General features: G+C 39.5%; 1 protein-coding gene across 2 annotated transcripts in view; it reads left to right on the top strand.

The window, feature by feature from the left end:
• The window catches only part of LOC100485787 (glycerol-3-phosphate acyltransferase 3), a 56141-nt gene that overhangs the window by 28787 nt on the left and 11408 nt on the right, over positions 1-15946 (top strand). For both annotated transcript variants that reach the window (XM_031903462.1, XM_002939586.5), the window contains exons 3-6: positions 4871-5165; positions 13170-13244; positions 13705-13794; positions 14521-14614. In XM_031903462.1, the coding sequence (XP_031759322.1) occupies positions 4871-5165; positions 13170-13244; positions 13705-13794; positions 14521-14614 (554 nt within the window). The remainder of the gene's footprint in view (positions 1-4870; positions 5166-13169; positions 13245-13704; positions 13795-14520; positions 14615-15946) is intronic.

Consider the following 15946-nt stretch of genomic DNA (forward strand, 5'->3'; position numbering starts at 1 on the left):
TAGTAACAATATGGTTACAGGGGATACAGAAAAGGCAGATGTGCTTAACCAGTTCTTTTCTTCTCTGTATACAGTAGAGGAGCCAGAGGGCCAAGTCCCACCTAATAGCTTCACTGTTGCCTCAGCTCCAACTACACAGTGGTTTTCACAGGATATGGTGCTTATAGGGTTGCACACGATAAATGTAAACAAGGCACCTGGGCCAGATGGAATACACCCCCGGGTACTGAGAGAGCCAGGGGCAGAATTACTGTGGCCCTTGTTTCTGATATTCTCAGACTCGCTTTCATCAGGTATGGTACCTAGGGATTGGAAGAAGGCGAATGTCATTTCCATATTTAAAAAGGGAGTAAGATCTCAGCCTGGCAATTATAGGCCTGTAAGTTTGACATCCGTGGTGGGCAAGTTATTTGAAGGCTTGTTAAGGGATCACATTCAAAATTATGTAGTGGAGAACGACATTATGAGCAGTAATCAGCATGGCTTTATGAAGGACAGGTCATGTCAGACCAATTTAATTGCTTTTTATGATGAGGTAAGTAAGAAGCTGGACAGTGGGGATGCAGTAGATATAATCTATTTGGATTTTGCCAAAGCATTTGATACCGTTCCCCACAAATGACTGCTTTCTAAGCTAAGGTATATTGGTCTTAGTGAAGTCGTTTGCACATGGATAGAAAACTGGCTACAGGATCGGGTACAGAGGGTGGTTGTTAATGGCACATTCTCTACTTGGAATAAGGTTCTCAGTGGGGTCCCTCAGGGTTCTGTACTGGGTCCACTTTTGTTTAATTTGTTCATAAATTATTATTATTATGAGTAATGTATCTGTGTTTGCAGATGACACAAAACTCTGCAGACCAGTCAATTCTATCCAGGATGTGACATCACTGCAGCAGGATCTTGACCAACTGGCAATCTGGGCAGCTAAGTGGCAGATGAGATTTAATGTGGATAAATGTAAGGTCATGCACCTGGGATGTAAAAATATGCAAGCCCCGTGGGACTGCACTAGGCAAATCCATAATGGAGAAGGACCTTGGAGTCCTTGTAGATAATAAACTTGGCTGTAGCAAGCAATGCCAGGCAGCAGCTGCAAGGGCAAACAAGGTTTTGAGCTGTATTAAAAGGGGTATAGATTCACGGGAGGAGGGGGTTATTCTTCCCCTTTACAGAGCGCTGGTAAGGCCCGATCTAGAATATGCTGTTCAGTTTTGGTCTCCATTGAGTTAGAGAGGGTCCAGAGAAGGGCAACTAAGCTGGTAAAGGGTATGGAAAGTCTCAGTTATGAAGAAAGACTGGCCAAGTTGGGTCTGTTTACACTGGAGAAGAGGCGCTTAAGAGGTGACATGATAACTATGTATAAATATATAAAGGGATCATATAATAACCTTTCTAATGTTTTATTTACCAGTAGGTCCTTCCAACGGACACGAGGGCACCCACTCCGTTTAGAAGAAGGGAGGTTCCATTTAAATATTCGGAAAGGATTTTTTACTGTGAGAGCTGTTGTGGAATTCCCTCCACGAATCAGTTGTGCTGGCTGATACATTATATAACTTTAAGAAGGGGCTGGATGGATTCTTAGCAAGTGAGGGAATACAGGGTTATGAGAGATAGCTCTTAGTACAAGTTGATCCAGGGACTGGTCCGATTGCCATCTTGGAGTCAGGAAGGAATTTTTTCCCCTCTGCGGCGCATTAGAGAGGCTTCAGATGGGGTGTTTTGCCTTCCTCTGGATCAACTAGTAGTTAGGCAGGTTATATATAGGCATTATGGTTGAACTTGATGGACGTATGTCATTTTTTAACCCAACTTACTATGTTACTATGTATGTTACTATAGATCAAAAATGCCAGGCAAAATCACTCTACAAATTGCAATGCCAGGAAGCTAAATATTGGTGCAAAATACCAAACTGCAATGCTTTTCTAAATAAAGCATTTTTTTATAAAAATATATGAAAATTCTGAAAAATCAGCGAAAAGCTTTGTTTACAGTATCATCTTCTGCAAGTGACACAAGGTAACACTACTTAAGGTGGCCATACTTAGGCCAATTGTAGCTGCCAATATCGGTCCCTTGGACTGATTCGGCAGCTTATCAGCCCGTGTAGGGGCAGGAACAAGGGGCATGCCCGACCGATATCTGGCCTGAAATTGGCCAGATATCGATCGGGCAGGTTAAAAGATTTAGTCGGATCGGGGACTGCATCGGCTCGTTGATGCGGTCCCCAAACCAACTGCCCCATTGCTGCCATTATAATTCGATCGTTTGGCCCTGGGGCCTACATGTTCCCCGATATCGCCCACCCGTGTAAGCCCACCCGTGTAAGCGAGCGAATCTTCACGTGTATGGGCACCTTTATAAGTTTCTTCACTAACACTATCCAAAATCCAGCTGCACAAATGGCACCCTCAGTAAACAGTTGTCCTTGGTGCCTGGTCTGATGGTGATAATGCAGTACAACTAAACATGCAATGTGTTTGCTGAAAATTATCAAAGGGTTCTTCTCTAGTCCTAGGGGCTGATTTACTAAGACATGATTTCGAATCCGAATTGGAAAAATTCCGATTGGAAACGAACATTTTGCGACCTTTTCGTATTTTTTGCGATTTTTTCGGCGTCTTTCCGATTTTTGCGTAAAAACGCGTGTTTTTCGGCGTCTTTCCGATTTTGCGTAAAAACGCGAGTTTTCCGGCGTCTTTACGATTTTTGCGTAAAACGTGAGTTTTTCGGCGTCTTTATGAAAGTTGCGCAAAGTCGCGATTTTTTCGTAGCGTTAACACTTGTGCGCAAAGTCGCACCTTTTTCGTAGCGTTAAAACTTAAAAGGCGCGACGTTTCACGCAAGTTTTAACGCTACGAAAAAATTGCGACTTTGCACAACTTTCGTAATGGCTACGAAAAACTCGCGTTTTTACGCAAAAATCGTAAAGACGCCGAAAAACTCGCGTTTTTACGCAAAATTCGTAAAGACGCTGAAAAAAATCGCAAAATTACCGATCATTACGAAAAAAACGCAATCGGACGCATTCGGCCCGTTCGTGGGTTAGTAAATGTGCCCCCTAGTGTAGCTTTCGCGACCACCAACTTTCTGTAGCTGTGTCTGAATTTGAATATTGCCTGTGCTTGCAGTGTAGCTCCTAATGTGCTCTCCCCACTGTGCAGCAGCTGTTTCACTTTTCTGTCCTCACTATGTGTTACCCTAAGGTAGTGTGTAGCTTGGGAAGGTCAGGGGTGTATTTAGGTACTGTGCTGACATAGGCACCAGAGCTAATTACGCTCCTACATTGTGTGCGATATCACCGGCACGGGGTGCTTGACGTCACATGTGCTGACATCAAGCGCAGCGTATGTGTGCCATCACTTCCCCGAAGCCACCAACCACCAACTCCCCACACCCCCCAGCTCTGTCACTGGATTTTCTATAGAAATTCTGAGGGCATTATTTTTTGATTAAAAAAAAAATCAAACTATATATATATGTATATTTCTAGTTTTCATTTCCCTTTACCTTATCAGAATTATACTTAAAATGTAGCACTTAATAAAAAGTCAAAAGCACCTTAAACTGAGCAATGAAAGAATTTGTGAATCATTTTAGAGTAGTTAATAGTAAAGGGAACCTACAAAAATTCCCTTAGGAAGCCCATGGGTAATGCACCTTCCCATTTAGGAAATGGAATAGTCTTTATGTTTATTTTTAAAATGTTTAGAGCCCTGTTTAGAGCTTTAAATAACAAAAAAAACACAGGTTTTACCTATTTTTTATATTATGAAACAAATATGTTCAGCTATATGACTTTATCATTAAACTGGTGATATAAAAAGGTATACTGTATTGTAATACAATTATTGCTAGTTTGCAGATTAACACCATTGGGCAAGCATGGAGGGGAATCTTGCAGTAAGAAAATGTAAAAAACAGCTTTTACCCTAAATTCATATAATCCTTTTGTAGTAATATGTATTGCAGTCAATGGACCTTCTATTGATGGATCAGTTGGTGAATCTAAATTAACTTTTTAATATAATAAAGTTTTCTGAGACAATCTGCAATTGGTTTTTATTTTTTGTGTGTGTTTTTTTTCTGGTATTTAGCTTTTTGTTTATCAGCTCTCCAGTTTGTAATTTCAGCAGCTGTCTGGTTGCTAGGGCCTGGTTTACCTTAGCAACCAGCCAGTGGTTTAAATGAGAGACTGGAATATGAATAGGAGAGGGCCTGACTAGAAAGATGAGCAATTAAAAGTAACAATCATTTTTGGCTATCAGGGGCAGATGTAGAAGTGGAAGGGAAATAATTCAAAAACTATAAAAAACAAAGAAGACCAGTTACAGAATTGCTAGGAACAGAAAATTCAAAATTGCTAGGAACAGAACATTACTAAAAGTTAATTTAAAATTAATTTAAAGGTGAGCCACCCCTTTAACTATATAATCCTCTTTTGATTGCTCTGATAATTCACATTTATCCTTTGAAGCCTTATATGTTATATTGTGTCATTTTATGATTCATTGGTTTTTAAATTTATTAATAAATGTTAAGTTTTAACTAACTGTTCTAATCACATGGTTCTGATTTGTATGTGAATGGAAAGGTGCATTATTAAGGGAACTCTTGTAGGCCCCTTTTTTCTAGAATTATACTTTATGTATATCTTCAGATACAGAAAATGTAACATCCCTAAAATATTACATCTGATGAACTATCACCAACAAACATATAAGGGTTCATTTGATATATCCTTTGCAGTGTGCAAATGAGCTCTCTAGTCTATATAATGAGATAAATTTGCTATAAGCCTTTAAGATATGTAAGCAAATGCAACAATGGAAATACATCCTCCTTTTTGTTTCTGCCTACCAAGGTATTATACAGAGAGATCAGTCCCCAATGGAGACAGAGATTGGAGGCTTGAGAAAAAGTAGGAGTCAGGACATACAGCAAGGAGACTTTGAACTTGGGGATGTCTTCTATTTTGCAAAGAAGGGATTTGAAGCTATTGTTGAAGATGAGGTCACTCACAGGTTTTCCTCAGAAGAACTCATCTCTTGGAACCTTCTTACTAGGACCAACAACAACTTTCACTATGTCAGTCTCCGAGTCACACTCATCTGGGTGCTGGGATTATTTGTGCGCTACTGTATTCTTCTGCCTTTACGGTAAGATTGTGAAAGTTAGACCAGGTTTGGTAAACTCCTATATGCATGTAGCACAGTGCTGTCCAACTTCTGCGGTGCCGAGGGCCGGAATTTCTCTCGGGCCGCTAATGGAAGCCAGTTTGGCCACTCCCCCATTTTAAACCACACCCACTTCAAACCACACCCATTTTATCACAATGGTCGCTGCAGGGATATCAACCATCATTCATATGTTAAAGAATTATATTATGTCATATTAAGACAAACACTTAAATCCATATGCCTTCTCCTCCCCTGTGGATAGCACAGCAACCCCCAGCATATAATTACACACCTTAGGGACCATTTAATTGCTATTTCCAACTGCTAACAAACTCCCAGAACAAACCCCTGCCAGGTTCACCTCCCACAGGCAGCATAGGGTAGGCAGAGTATGGCACACACAGGCAGCACTCTGCCTGTCCTATGCTGCCTGTGTGTACCATACTCTGCCTGTCCTATGCTGCCTGTGGGTGCCATACCCTCCCTTCCCTATGCTGCCTATGTGCCATACTCTGCCTACCCTATGCTGCCTACACACAGGCAGCATAGGCCAGGCAGTACATACAATGTCTGAGGTGTGAAGAGGTGAACAATATGGGTGATTACAGCCTGAGCCTGAGGTGTGAACACTGCAGGGGGTGAACAATACAGAGATTAAAAGGTGTGAACAACACAGGGGATTACATTTTTAAACAATACAGAGGGATTACAGCCTGAATCTGAGGTGATAACCATGCAGGGGGCCAGTTAATCTCAGTACTGATACCATTTAATGTTTACACAAAGTTAAGCCATCAAAGCAGCCAGACAGGTGGGGGGCCACACAGAGGGGGGTCGAGGGCCGCCAGTTGGACAGCACTGATGTAGCAGATTCTAATAATCCAGACTAGCAATCTAAGGAAAGGAGCTGATGAAAAGTGGCTATATATGGGCAGAACGCAGCTGCTGATTTGTGTCCTTGGACAATGTTGGCATCTTATCTACCCGTGTATGGGCACCCCCGACGGGCCTACCTAACTGACATCTGGCCTAAAATTGGTTTGATATTTCATTGGATCAGGGACCGCATCGGCTCATTGACAGCACCTATGCCCGCAATTGTTATTCGATAATTTGGCCCTAGCATATCATCAAAAGGTCCGCTCATTTGCCGACCTTGCCAAATGAGCAGATCTTACTGTGTATGGCCACCTTAAGATGCCATAGACCGACTATTTATTGGCATAGTTGGGGCTGTTTGGGCCTATTTATATTTTAAATGCCAGGGCCGTTTTTGAATCCCAGGCCCATCTGATATTATGCTAAATCCATGAGCGGAGTATAACATCTACTGTTAACACCCTAAATCCAAGTAACAACCAGGTCATGATACCATCTAAATTGTTAAGTTCCAACTAAACTGAAACCACAACACTATAGTTATCGTATAAAGTTGTGCAGTAAATATGTAATAGGATTGTATCATACCAGGAAAATCTCTAGATTGCTGCTTTTTAACCATAGCAGCAATGGACAGATTATTGCATTTGTAATCTGGCAAGTGCAAGCCCATTTACAAACAAGTTGGGGCCATGTGTAAAATATAAATAAAAAGAGAATGGAATGATTGCAAATTATTTAAACCATATATTTCATTGCAAATGGTACAAAATCAATATATCAGATGTTGAAACTAAAGAATGTTATTGTTTTCTGAAAAAGATATGCTTGTTTTGAATTCGATGCCAGCAACATATTTTTAAAAAAGGTGAGGGGCATGTTACCACTGTGTTGCTTCACCTTTATTTATTTTATTTTTTTCAACTTTTTATTAGTTTTTACAATACATGTAAACCATAATAATTAAACTGCTTACTTTATCAATATCTCCAGAGAGAAAAGAAAAACACCATAAGTTAACATAACTGGTAGCTCCCAAAAAAAAAGCCTAGACACATCAAACACAACTATAAATTATCAAGACTAAAAATGTTCCTCCATTTTTTTACCCTAAAAACAAACATTTACTGCCAATCAATTTTAGGGATTTTGCACACATTACAGTTGGTTACATTTTTTGACAAGAAGACCTTAAATAAATATGGCAAATGATATAATTTTAGGTCCGTAACCTATTGACGTGTACCTACTGATGACACTGGAAGCTACGGCAGGACTTTTAAACTTCATTTGAGGTTATTATAAATCCAATCAATACATGACCATTTACAATCATTTCAGTAATGCATCAGAGTATTTCAAAACATGGTTTAAAGGAGACATATCCTATAAAAATTAACAATGTACAAGGGAATTGTACTCCTCTAGATATAGAAGGATTGTGCTAAAAAAGTTGTGTTTTGGACTGATTTATTGAAAAATTCATCCCAAACCCCACTAGCTCTGCCCATCCATTTCACTTCCTGCAGGCTGAATTCTCTGGATGAGCTGGGGAGCCGGCGGCCCTCAGTACACTGCACTGTAGGATAAGAACCAATCAGCAGCTAGGCTGACCTGATAGGGAACTGAAGCCTGTCTGAGCTTGTGTGACTGCAGGGTTGTGATTGGCTCTCCCCCTCCTACTGTGCTTCTGGCAGGGGCCGTTAGGACACGCCCACCCCTCATTTCAAACTCTGACAGAGAAGTGATAGGATCTATAGGGAGCTCCAATAAAGGGGCCATTGTTACAGATAGGATTAATTTTTAGCACAAAGTGAAACCAGCACCATATATTATTTATAATTGCCGCCAACAATTAGGGTTTTCCCATTTATCAAATATGTCTCCTTTAAAACATAACCCAGGGTTGCAAGGGCACTTTTATAATACCATGTATCACACCTTTTGCAGCACATCTTGCAGGCTTTCTTGGGAAATAGTCTGGAAAGTGTGGGTGGAAGCGTATCTATGAAGTGCTTTCCAATCAGTCGGGCCACTAGTGGCATTTCAGTCTCCTTTACGCTACCATACAACAGGGAAGGGAGTATCTGCTCCTGGTATGTATGATAGGACAATTTAATGCCTGGTACTGCTGCCTTATATAAAAACTATGAATTTTAAAGAGCAATTTAAAACATGTATGTTGTACCAGGCTTTTGTTTTCCAGGCAGCGTAATAATATTGGAATTGGTCTATTCTGTTAATTAACACCACACATATACTTGCTGTATTCCTTGCTGCAGAGAGGCTTATGGGCTTATTTATCAATTTTCGAGTTTGTAAATTTGAGTTTATTTTTCTAAATCGAATAAACTCGCATATGTAATGCTCGCTTATTTATTAATAAGGAAAACTTGTTCGAATAAACTCAAGTACCTCAAATTTTTCAGGTTTACGAACTTGAAAAATTTGAGGTTGAAAATATGGCTTAACTTTGCCAGGGACAACCCCTGGATTTTTTGCACTTTTCGGGTCAAAATATGCTTGATAAAGGGGTTATTTTGCCATTCGCTTTTGTTGCTGACGGAAAATATGGTGCATAAAGGTTTAGAGAAGATTAATGTGAACAAGGCACCAGGGCCAGATGGAATACACTCGGTTACTGAGAAAGCTCAGTGGCCTCTGTTTCTGATATTCTCAGACTTGCTGAGGTATGATACCTATGGATTGGAGGAAAGCTAATGTCATTCCTATATTTAAAAAGGGATTATGATCTCAACCTGGCAATTATAGGCCAGTAAGCATGACATCTGTGGTGGGCAAGTTATTTGAAGCAGTAATCAGCTTTTTATGATGAGGTTAGTAAGAAGCTGGACAGTGGGGATGCAGTAGATGTGATCTGTTTTGACTTTGCCAAAGCATTTGATACCATTTCCCACAAACGACTGCTTTCTAAGGTCTGTTGGTCTTAGTGAAGTTGTTTGCACGTGGATAGGGAACTGGCTACAGGATCGGGTATAGAGGACGGTTGTTAATGATACATTCTTCACTTTGAGTAAGGTTCTTAGTGGGGTCCCTCAGGGTTCTGTACTGGTTCCACTTTTGTTTATCTTGTTCATAGATTAAGTAATGTATCTGTGTTTGCAGTCGACACAAATCTCTGCAGTCCAATCAATTCTATCCAGGATGTGGCATCCTTGCAGCAGGATCTTGACAAACTGGCAATCTGGGCAGCATATGAGATTTAATGTAGATAAATGTAAGGTCATGCACCTGGGTTGTAAAAATATGCAAGCCACTTATACCCTTAATGAGACTGCACTGGGCAAATCCATGATGGAGAAGGACCTTGGAGTCCTTGTAGATAATATGCTTAGCAAGCAATGCCAGGCAGCAGCTGCTAGGGCTAACAAGGTTTTGAGCTGTATTAAAAGGGGCATAGATTCACGGAAGGAGGGTGCTATACTTACCCTTTACAGAGAGCTGGTAAGGGCCCATCTAGAATATGCTGTTCAGGTTTGGTATCCAGTGCTCAAGCAGGACATTATTGAATTAGAGAGGGTCCAGAGAAAGGCAACTAAGCTGGTAAAGGGTATGAAAAGTCTCAGTTATGAAGAAAGACTGGCCAAGTTAGGGGTGTTTACACTGGAGAAGAGGCGCTTAAGAGGTGACATAACTATATATAAATATATAAGGAAGGAATTTTCCACCCTCTGTGGCAAATTACAGAGGCTTCAGATGGGGTTTTTTGCCTTCCTCTGGATTAACTAGCAGTTTGGCAGGTTATATATAGATATTAAGATTGAACGTGATGAACTTATGTCTTTTTTGTCAACCTAACTTAATTTGTTACTGTGTATTCGCACTATGCATTAACAATTATATGGGCAAAAAAATAATTTGACAGCAAGGAACCAAAAATGCAATAAATCAGTGTTTTTCAACCTTTTTTGGGCAAAGGCACACTTGTTTCATGAAAAAAATCACGAGGCACACCACCATTAGAAAATGTTAAAAAATTTAACTCTGTGCCCAGCAGCAGTGCCCCCCTAGTACATTGGTGCCAAGAGCAGTGCCCCCCTAGTACATTGGTGCCAAGAGCAGTGCCCCCCTAGTACATTGGTGCCCAGCAGCAGTGCCCCCCTAGTACATTGGTGCCCAGCAGCAGTGCCCCCCTAGTACATTGGTGCCCAGCAGCAGTGCCCCCCTAGTACATTGGTGCCCAGCAGCAGTGCCCCCTAGTACATTGGTGCCAAGAGCAGTGCCCCCCTAGTACATTGGTGCCCAGCAGCAGTGCCCCCCTAGTACATTGGTGCCCTGCCTACGGCACACCAGGCAACATCTCGCGGCACACTAGTGTGCCGCGGAACAGTGGTTGAAAAACGCTGCAATAAATCACTGAAGCCACCAAAAAACCTGATTACTAGGCCCACACTATGTAAAGAACAGCAATATAAGTAATAAACAGATAAGTATTAAAAACAGAACTAAAAATGTAATGAAAATACAATTAAACTACTAGAACAAGTAATGAACAGCAAAACTTAGAATGCAATAAATGTAGTTAAAATCAAGCAAAAAGATGACAGAATGAACATTAACAGTTTTTGTAATATTAATGTGTATAGTGTGTGTCTGATGAGTGTGTAAATGTTTTACTTGGGGGCAGGCAGGAGGGCTCCAACGTCATCCACAAACAGCAGAGAAAAGGGGGCTGCGCTGGGGGGGGGGGTGTCTCAATCTTAAAACCCAGTAGTCACGTGTTTGTGATGCTTGTTGCCTAGGGGATTACCAAGCAGTGCAACTTTTTAGCGGCAGAGAAAGCCACAGATGAAGGGGAGACCCAGAAATGCTTGGAAACCTAGGAAGTATGTTTCTGGCGCTTAGATCCCTTTCCTGCCAGGACAAAGAACATAAGTGCTTAGCAGGCAAGTGGTTAATGGTGCCTTCCCAGATGTGCAAGCTACTCCATACCATCACAGACTCTTGCTTTGAACTGCGTGCTGATAACAAGCCAGGTAGAATTTCTCTCTCTTTAGCCCGGAGGATGCAGTGTCTATGATTTACAAAAATAACTTAAAACTTTAATTCATCAGATCAGAGGACAGTTTTCCGCTCTGCACTAGTCTATTTTAAATAAGCTCGGGCCCACAGAAAGTTGTGGTGTTTCTGAATCATGTGAATATAAGGTTTCAAGGTGCCTTCATGAGACAGCCTTGTCAATGCCACCCCCTTGCCCAATTTTTTCTGAAAAACCAAGAGCACACTTTACTAAAAAAGCCGAAATTCTAATAGAAAAAAATTGTAATTTCAGCTCTTGAAGTTACCAGAAGCAACTTTTGCAGGTCACCTCATAGCATCAGCACTCCTGTGTCCGTTTTCACAGTCACCGTGCCATCTGAGAGCCCGAGGATGATGGCAATCTATTATTGGCTTTCAACCTTGTGTACAGTAATTTCTCAGGATTCCTGTAAGGATTTTAAAAATATTTTGTATTTTGTGAATGATGATGTACCCAAATTCATTGCAATTTTACTGGTATTCTTCAATTGTAATATTTGCCCTGCCTATAATCACTGCTAAGACCCAGCCTTTCTAGTGCTCTTTTTATACTCAATCGTGCTCTTTTATACCCAATCTTGTTACTGACCTGTTTTTTTGTAGCATAACACAACTTTTTTTGCCTTTTGTTCATGCCCCAACTTTTTTGAAAATCTGTCATCAGATTCAAAATGAGCATATATTTTATAGAAAACAATAACCTTTTTTCATTTTCATCATTTGATATGTTGTCTCTTTGTATTATATGCAATTAAATATCTGGTCTAAATCATTTGTAAATCATGAGCTTTTATTTAGTGTTTACATAGTGTCCCAACTTTTTTGGAAAAGGGGTTGTATCAAGTATATAACCAAAAACTGTAGTACCATGTTAGCCAGTGTCAAAAATAATAAAAAAAACCACAAATACAAGAGTATTGTAGAAATTATACCTATATTGGCTAACAATAAAAATACATTGCAAGCTTTTGGAGGTCTAAGGCCTCTTCATCAGGCAAAATACAAATGAGAACTGGAATGCCACAACATTTATACTATTAGATCAGAGAGAAGTTTTCACAAGCAATAAATTAGGAAGTTACAGATAGATAGAGATAACTTGTGAAGATAAGAAAATGTAATTAATGTTTATTAGGGTGGGTTGTAAATAGTCCTGGGGTCTGGATTCAGTCAGGTCACATAGTGTGACATGAAACCTGACCCCAAATTAAGGCCCTGTCTTAATGTGTTGAATAACTCCATACATTTGAATTCATAGATCTTCCTTTCTCGTTCAGTTCCAAAGTTCCCTTTTAGAATTAACACCCTCATGTCCTGAAGCTTGTGGTCCTGATTGCAGAAGTATTGTCCCACTGGTGTATCACATGCTTTGGTCTCGATCTTATGTCTGTGATGGTTCATCCTTGTGCATATTTTTTGCCCTGTTTCTCCAATGTACATTCCTCCTATAGCAAGTATATTGCTATAGGATGGGATGGGATCTGAAAACTTGATATCCAGAAAGCTTTGAATTATGGGAAGACTACGGGGGCATTTACTAACGCTATTTTTTTTCACACAATTTTTTTTTCCCCACAAGTATGATTTTGTTGTGGAAAAATTGTGCATTTCAGGGGAAATATTGCATGAGGCACGCAATATAAGGAATGAGGGCCTGCGGGCTGATTTGATGTGTTATGTCTTGGCTAACGGAGGCATAAATAACCTTTACTTTTAATCCTCAAAAAAGCTTTTTTGCTTTGTGTCTAACAGAGTTGATTCTTTAAATCAATTGATTCAATGATTGCTATCCTACTACAATGGACTGGCTCTCTTCTTTAAAAAAAATGTACATGCCCACAGTACTTTACAGCAGAGTGTGCAGCCCCTGTTTATGTATACACTTCATAGTCCTCAGCCAGGTCATGTGCAGCATCAAACTTTTTCATTCATTTCTGTAGAGCACATGCATATGTAATCTTTATAAGAGTAGGGTGTCCAAAACATTTGCTGGTAATTTTTGGGGCCCAGTTTGTACCATCTGTAACTCCAAGGCATTTATTAGTTCTAATTTGTATGTTTCAGTGTTACCCTTGCAACAATTGGGATCAGCTGGCTAGTAATAGGAGCAACACTTGTTGGACAACTACCAAATAGCAGGTAACGCTAACATGTGCTTTAATAGAAACATCTTTCAATTACAGCATGCTTTTACATTATTAACCAGTGCTGAAAATGTAAATCTTTAAGTATGGTAAGTTATGAGCTGTACATTTCCAGAATTAACACATTCTTTAATGTAACAGCAGTGCTTGAATCGGGGCTGAAAAAGTGGAGGGATTCTATGTGCGCCTTGTTAATGTGATGTGCCAAAAATAACACCCTCCCACAATTATAAGAAACAACCACTGTTATAATAACCCTCACACAAAGCAAAGCCAGTTTTCTATTTGCACTTTGCAACTTTAGTTGCCCCATTTGGGGGTACTGTTTTTTTTTCTCCAAATCTTAATAGATATTATATAAATGCAGAAAATGTTTGCTTCTAATATTTTCACAATACTATATTATAAAAGTGCTGTTTACAGAAAATGAAATGCATATATGTTCACTCTTACAGGATGAAAAATTGGTTCAGTGAACTGGTTCACCTGATGTGTTGTCGGATATGTGCCCGAGCTCTCTCCAGTGCAATTCAGTACCACAACAAGTAAGTTAATCAAGTAAAACTGACCACTTCTGTAGAAAAACATATTTTCAGGTGAAAATGACTCGAAGTCACGAAGAGCTTACATTCTATAATGATTATTACATACACATTTGGGGCTAATGTGATATAACCCCATGTTTCAGTTTTAAAGGAGTAAGCAGCCTTTTTGTCTGTGTATGTAGAATTAAAAAAAAATATCTATACTCTCCCCTATCGATATCTGATCAGGGCCCTCTCATGTAATAAATATCTGGCAAAATATTCCCTCAGATGAAGATTACTTTGGCCCATAGATGCCGTAGAAATTGCCATTTATGCCCTGGTTATAGTAGGTGCCATTTGTCTCAAGTGCATTCTGTCTACAAAAATACATTCAGTATACAAACATATCTCCAGTTCACAGAATAAATGTCTCTTGGAGGACATTTGTAATTGTTGCCTTATGCACTGGTAAAAATATACAAAATACACATTTCTAATGAGGAAAGAGAGCACAAAACGATATCATTATATTGCAGACTCCATTCTGTAAAATGTATAATATTCATGTACCAGAACAAGTGATGTGTAAAGTTACTTACAGAATTATATATCATTCGTGTCACACCTCTCGGCCTAAACTGTGCCTCTATTTTTAAGGTAGGAGAGGGGCCAGAAAGGGGAGATTACGGTACACCACTTCTGTTCAGTCTAGTATTTGATTATGAATTTTCTTTCTTTCCACAGAGAAAACAAGCCTAAAAAAGGAGGAATTTGTGTTGCCAACCACACCTCTCCTATAGATATCATTATCTTGGCTAATGATGGCTGCTATGCCATGGTAAGCAGAACTGCTGAAAAAATAAGTACACCCCATTTAGTGTTTTATTATATAGTTTTTTATTTTATAGACATAAATATAGACATATCAATATTTGATCTTCATTCAAACAGTAACAAGCAAAGATAAAGAAATAAAAAACAAGGAAAAATTAAGATATTTAAATTTTGTGAACTCCGTTAATGAAAACCCTAGGCTAGTCTCAATTCGAAAAAAGCCATGATTTTCAGAAAAAACTAAAAATTTCGAAAATTTTGAGGAAAAGGAAGGACTTTTACATGAATTCAAGTTTATTCAGCAAATTGTTGAATTTGGATTCTTAGCCGTTTAAATGCATAGTAAATCTCGGAACAGTGGCAACATTTTGACTTTTTCAGAAAAAAACTTTGAATCAAGTTTAAAACTAAAAATGGATAGTTAGTAAATGAGCCCCCTACTGTTGCCCTTTTGGCAGAAACAACATCAAGTATGCTTTTCTTATACAGACTGGGATAAAGATTGAAAGATCACTCTAAGGCCTTTAGAAAGGTTACTGATGCTTATGAGGACAGGCCAGGCCATCACAGCAAGTTCACCCTGAGAGAAGAATTAGAGATGCTGGAAGAAGTCTCTAAAAATCTCAGAAAATGAGTGCAGTGCAAATTAGATCTTCATGGGGCGTATGCCAGGAGGGAACCTTTGCTGTGCAGAAAGAACTTTATTGAAAGCATGGATGCTTTATCAAAGACCAGGATTTCTGAAACAATTTGTTCCATAGTTTCACCATCCACAGTTTGGTGAAAACATTTCACCAGAAGACCCTGGTACCATAACAGAATTGTGGTAAACATGATGTGGATTGGGTCTGCTGTGGTAGAAATGATGTGGATTGGGTCTTCTTTGCTGCATCAAGGCCTGGATTGCTTACCGTCATAGCACCCACTATGATTTTTTTTTAGTGTCCTAGAGAATACCAGAGTAATGTGAGAAGATTAAAGGAGCCAGTCAAAAATAGCTGCAGTATATAATAAAAGTCCTTTTCATATTAAACATTAACCCCCTCTTTTTTATTAAAAGATCCATACTTATTATAAATGTATTTAAAAATCTCTGCTATCACTTGTATTGCTGTCCCCCACCTTTATGCCTCAGGCATAACAATCACTTTCACTTTCCATTCTGTACTTTCTAAAAGCCACAGTACTCCTCACATTCCTTCTCTCTGCCCATAGTCTATTATTACTCCACATAACTTAGCTTGTACTTTCTAAATGCCACAGTACTCCTCGCATTTCTTCTCTCTGCCCATAGTCTATTATTACTCCTCATAACTTTTAAAGCCCTTTATTCCTC

This window comes from Xenopus tropicalis, chromosome 1, assembly GCF_000004195.4.
Source record: "Xenopus tropicalis strain Nigerian chromosome 1, UCB_Xtro_10.0, whole genome shotgun sequence".
Taxonomy (NCBI): Eukaryota; Metazoa; Chordata; class Amphibia; order Anura; family Pipidae; genus Xenopus; species Xenopus tropicalis.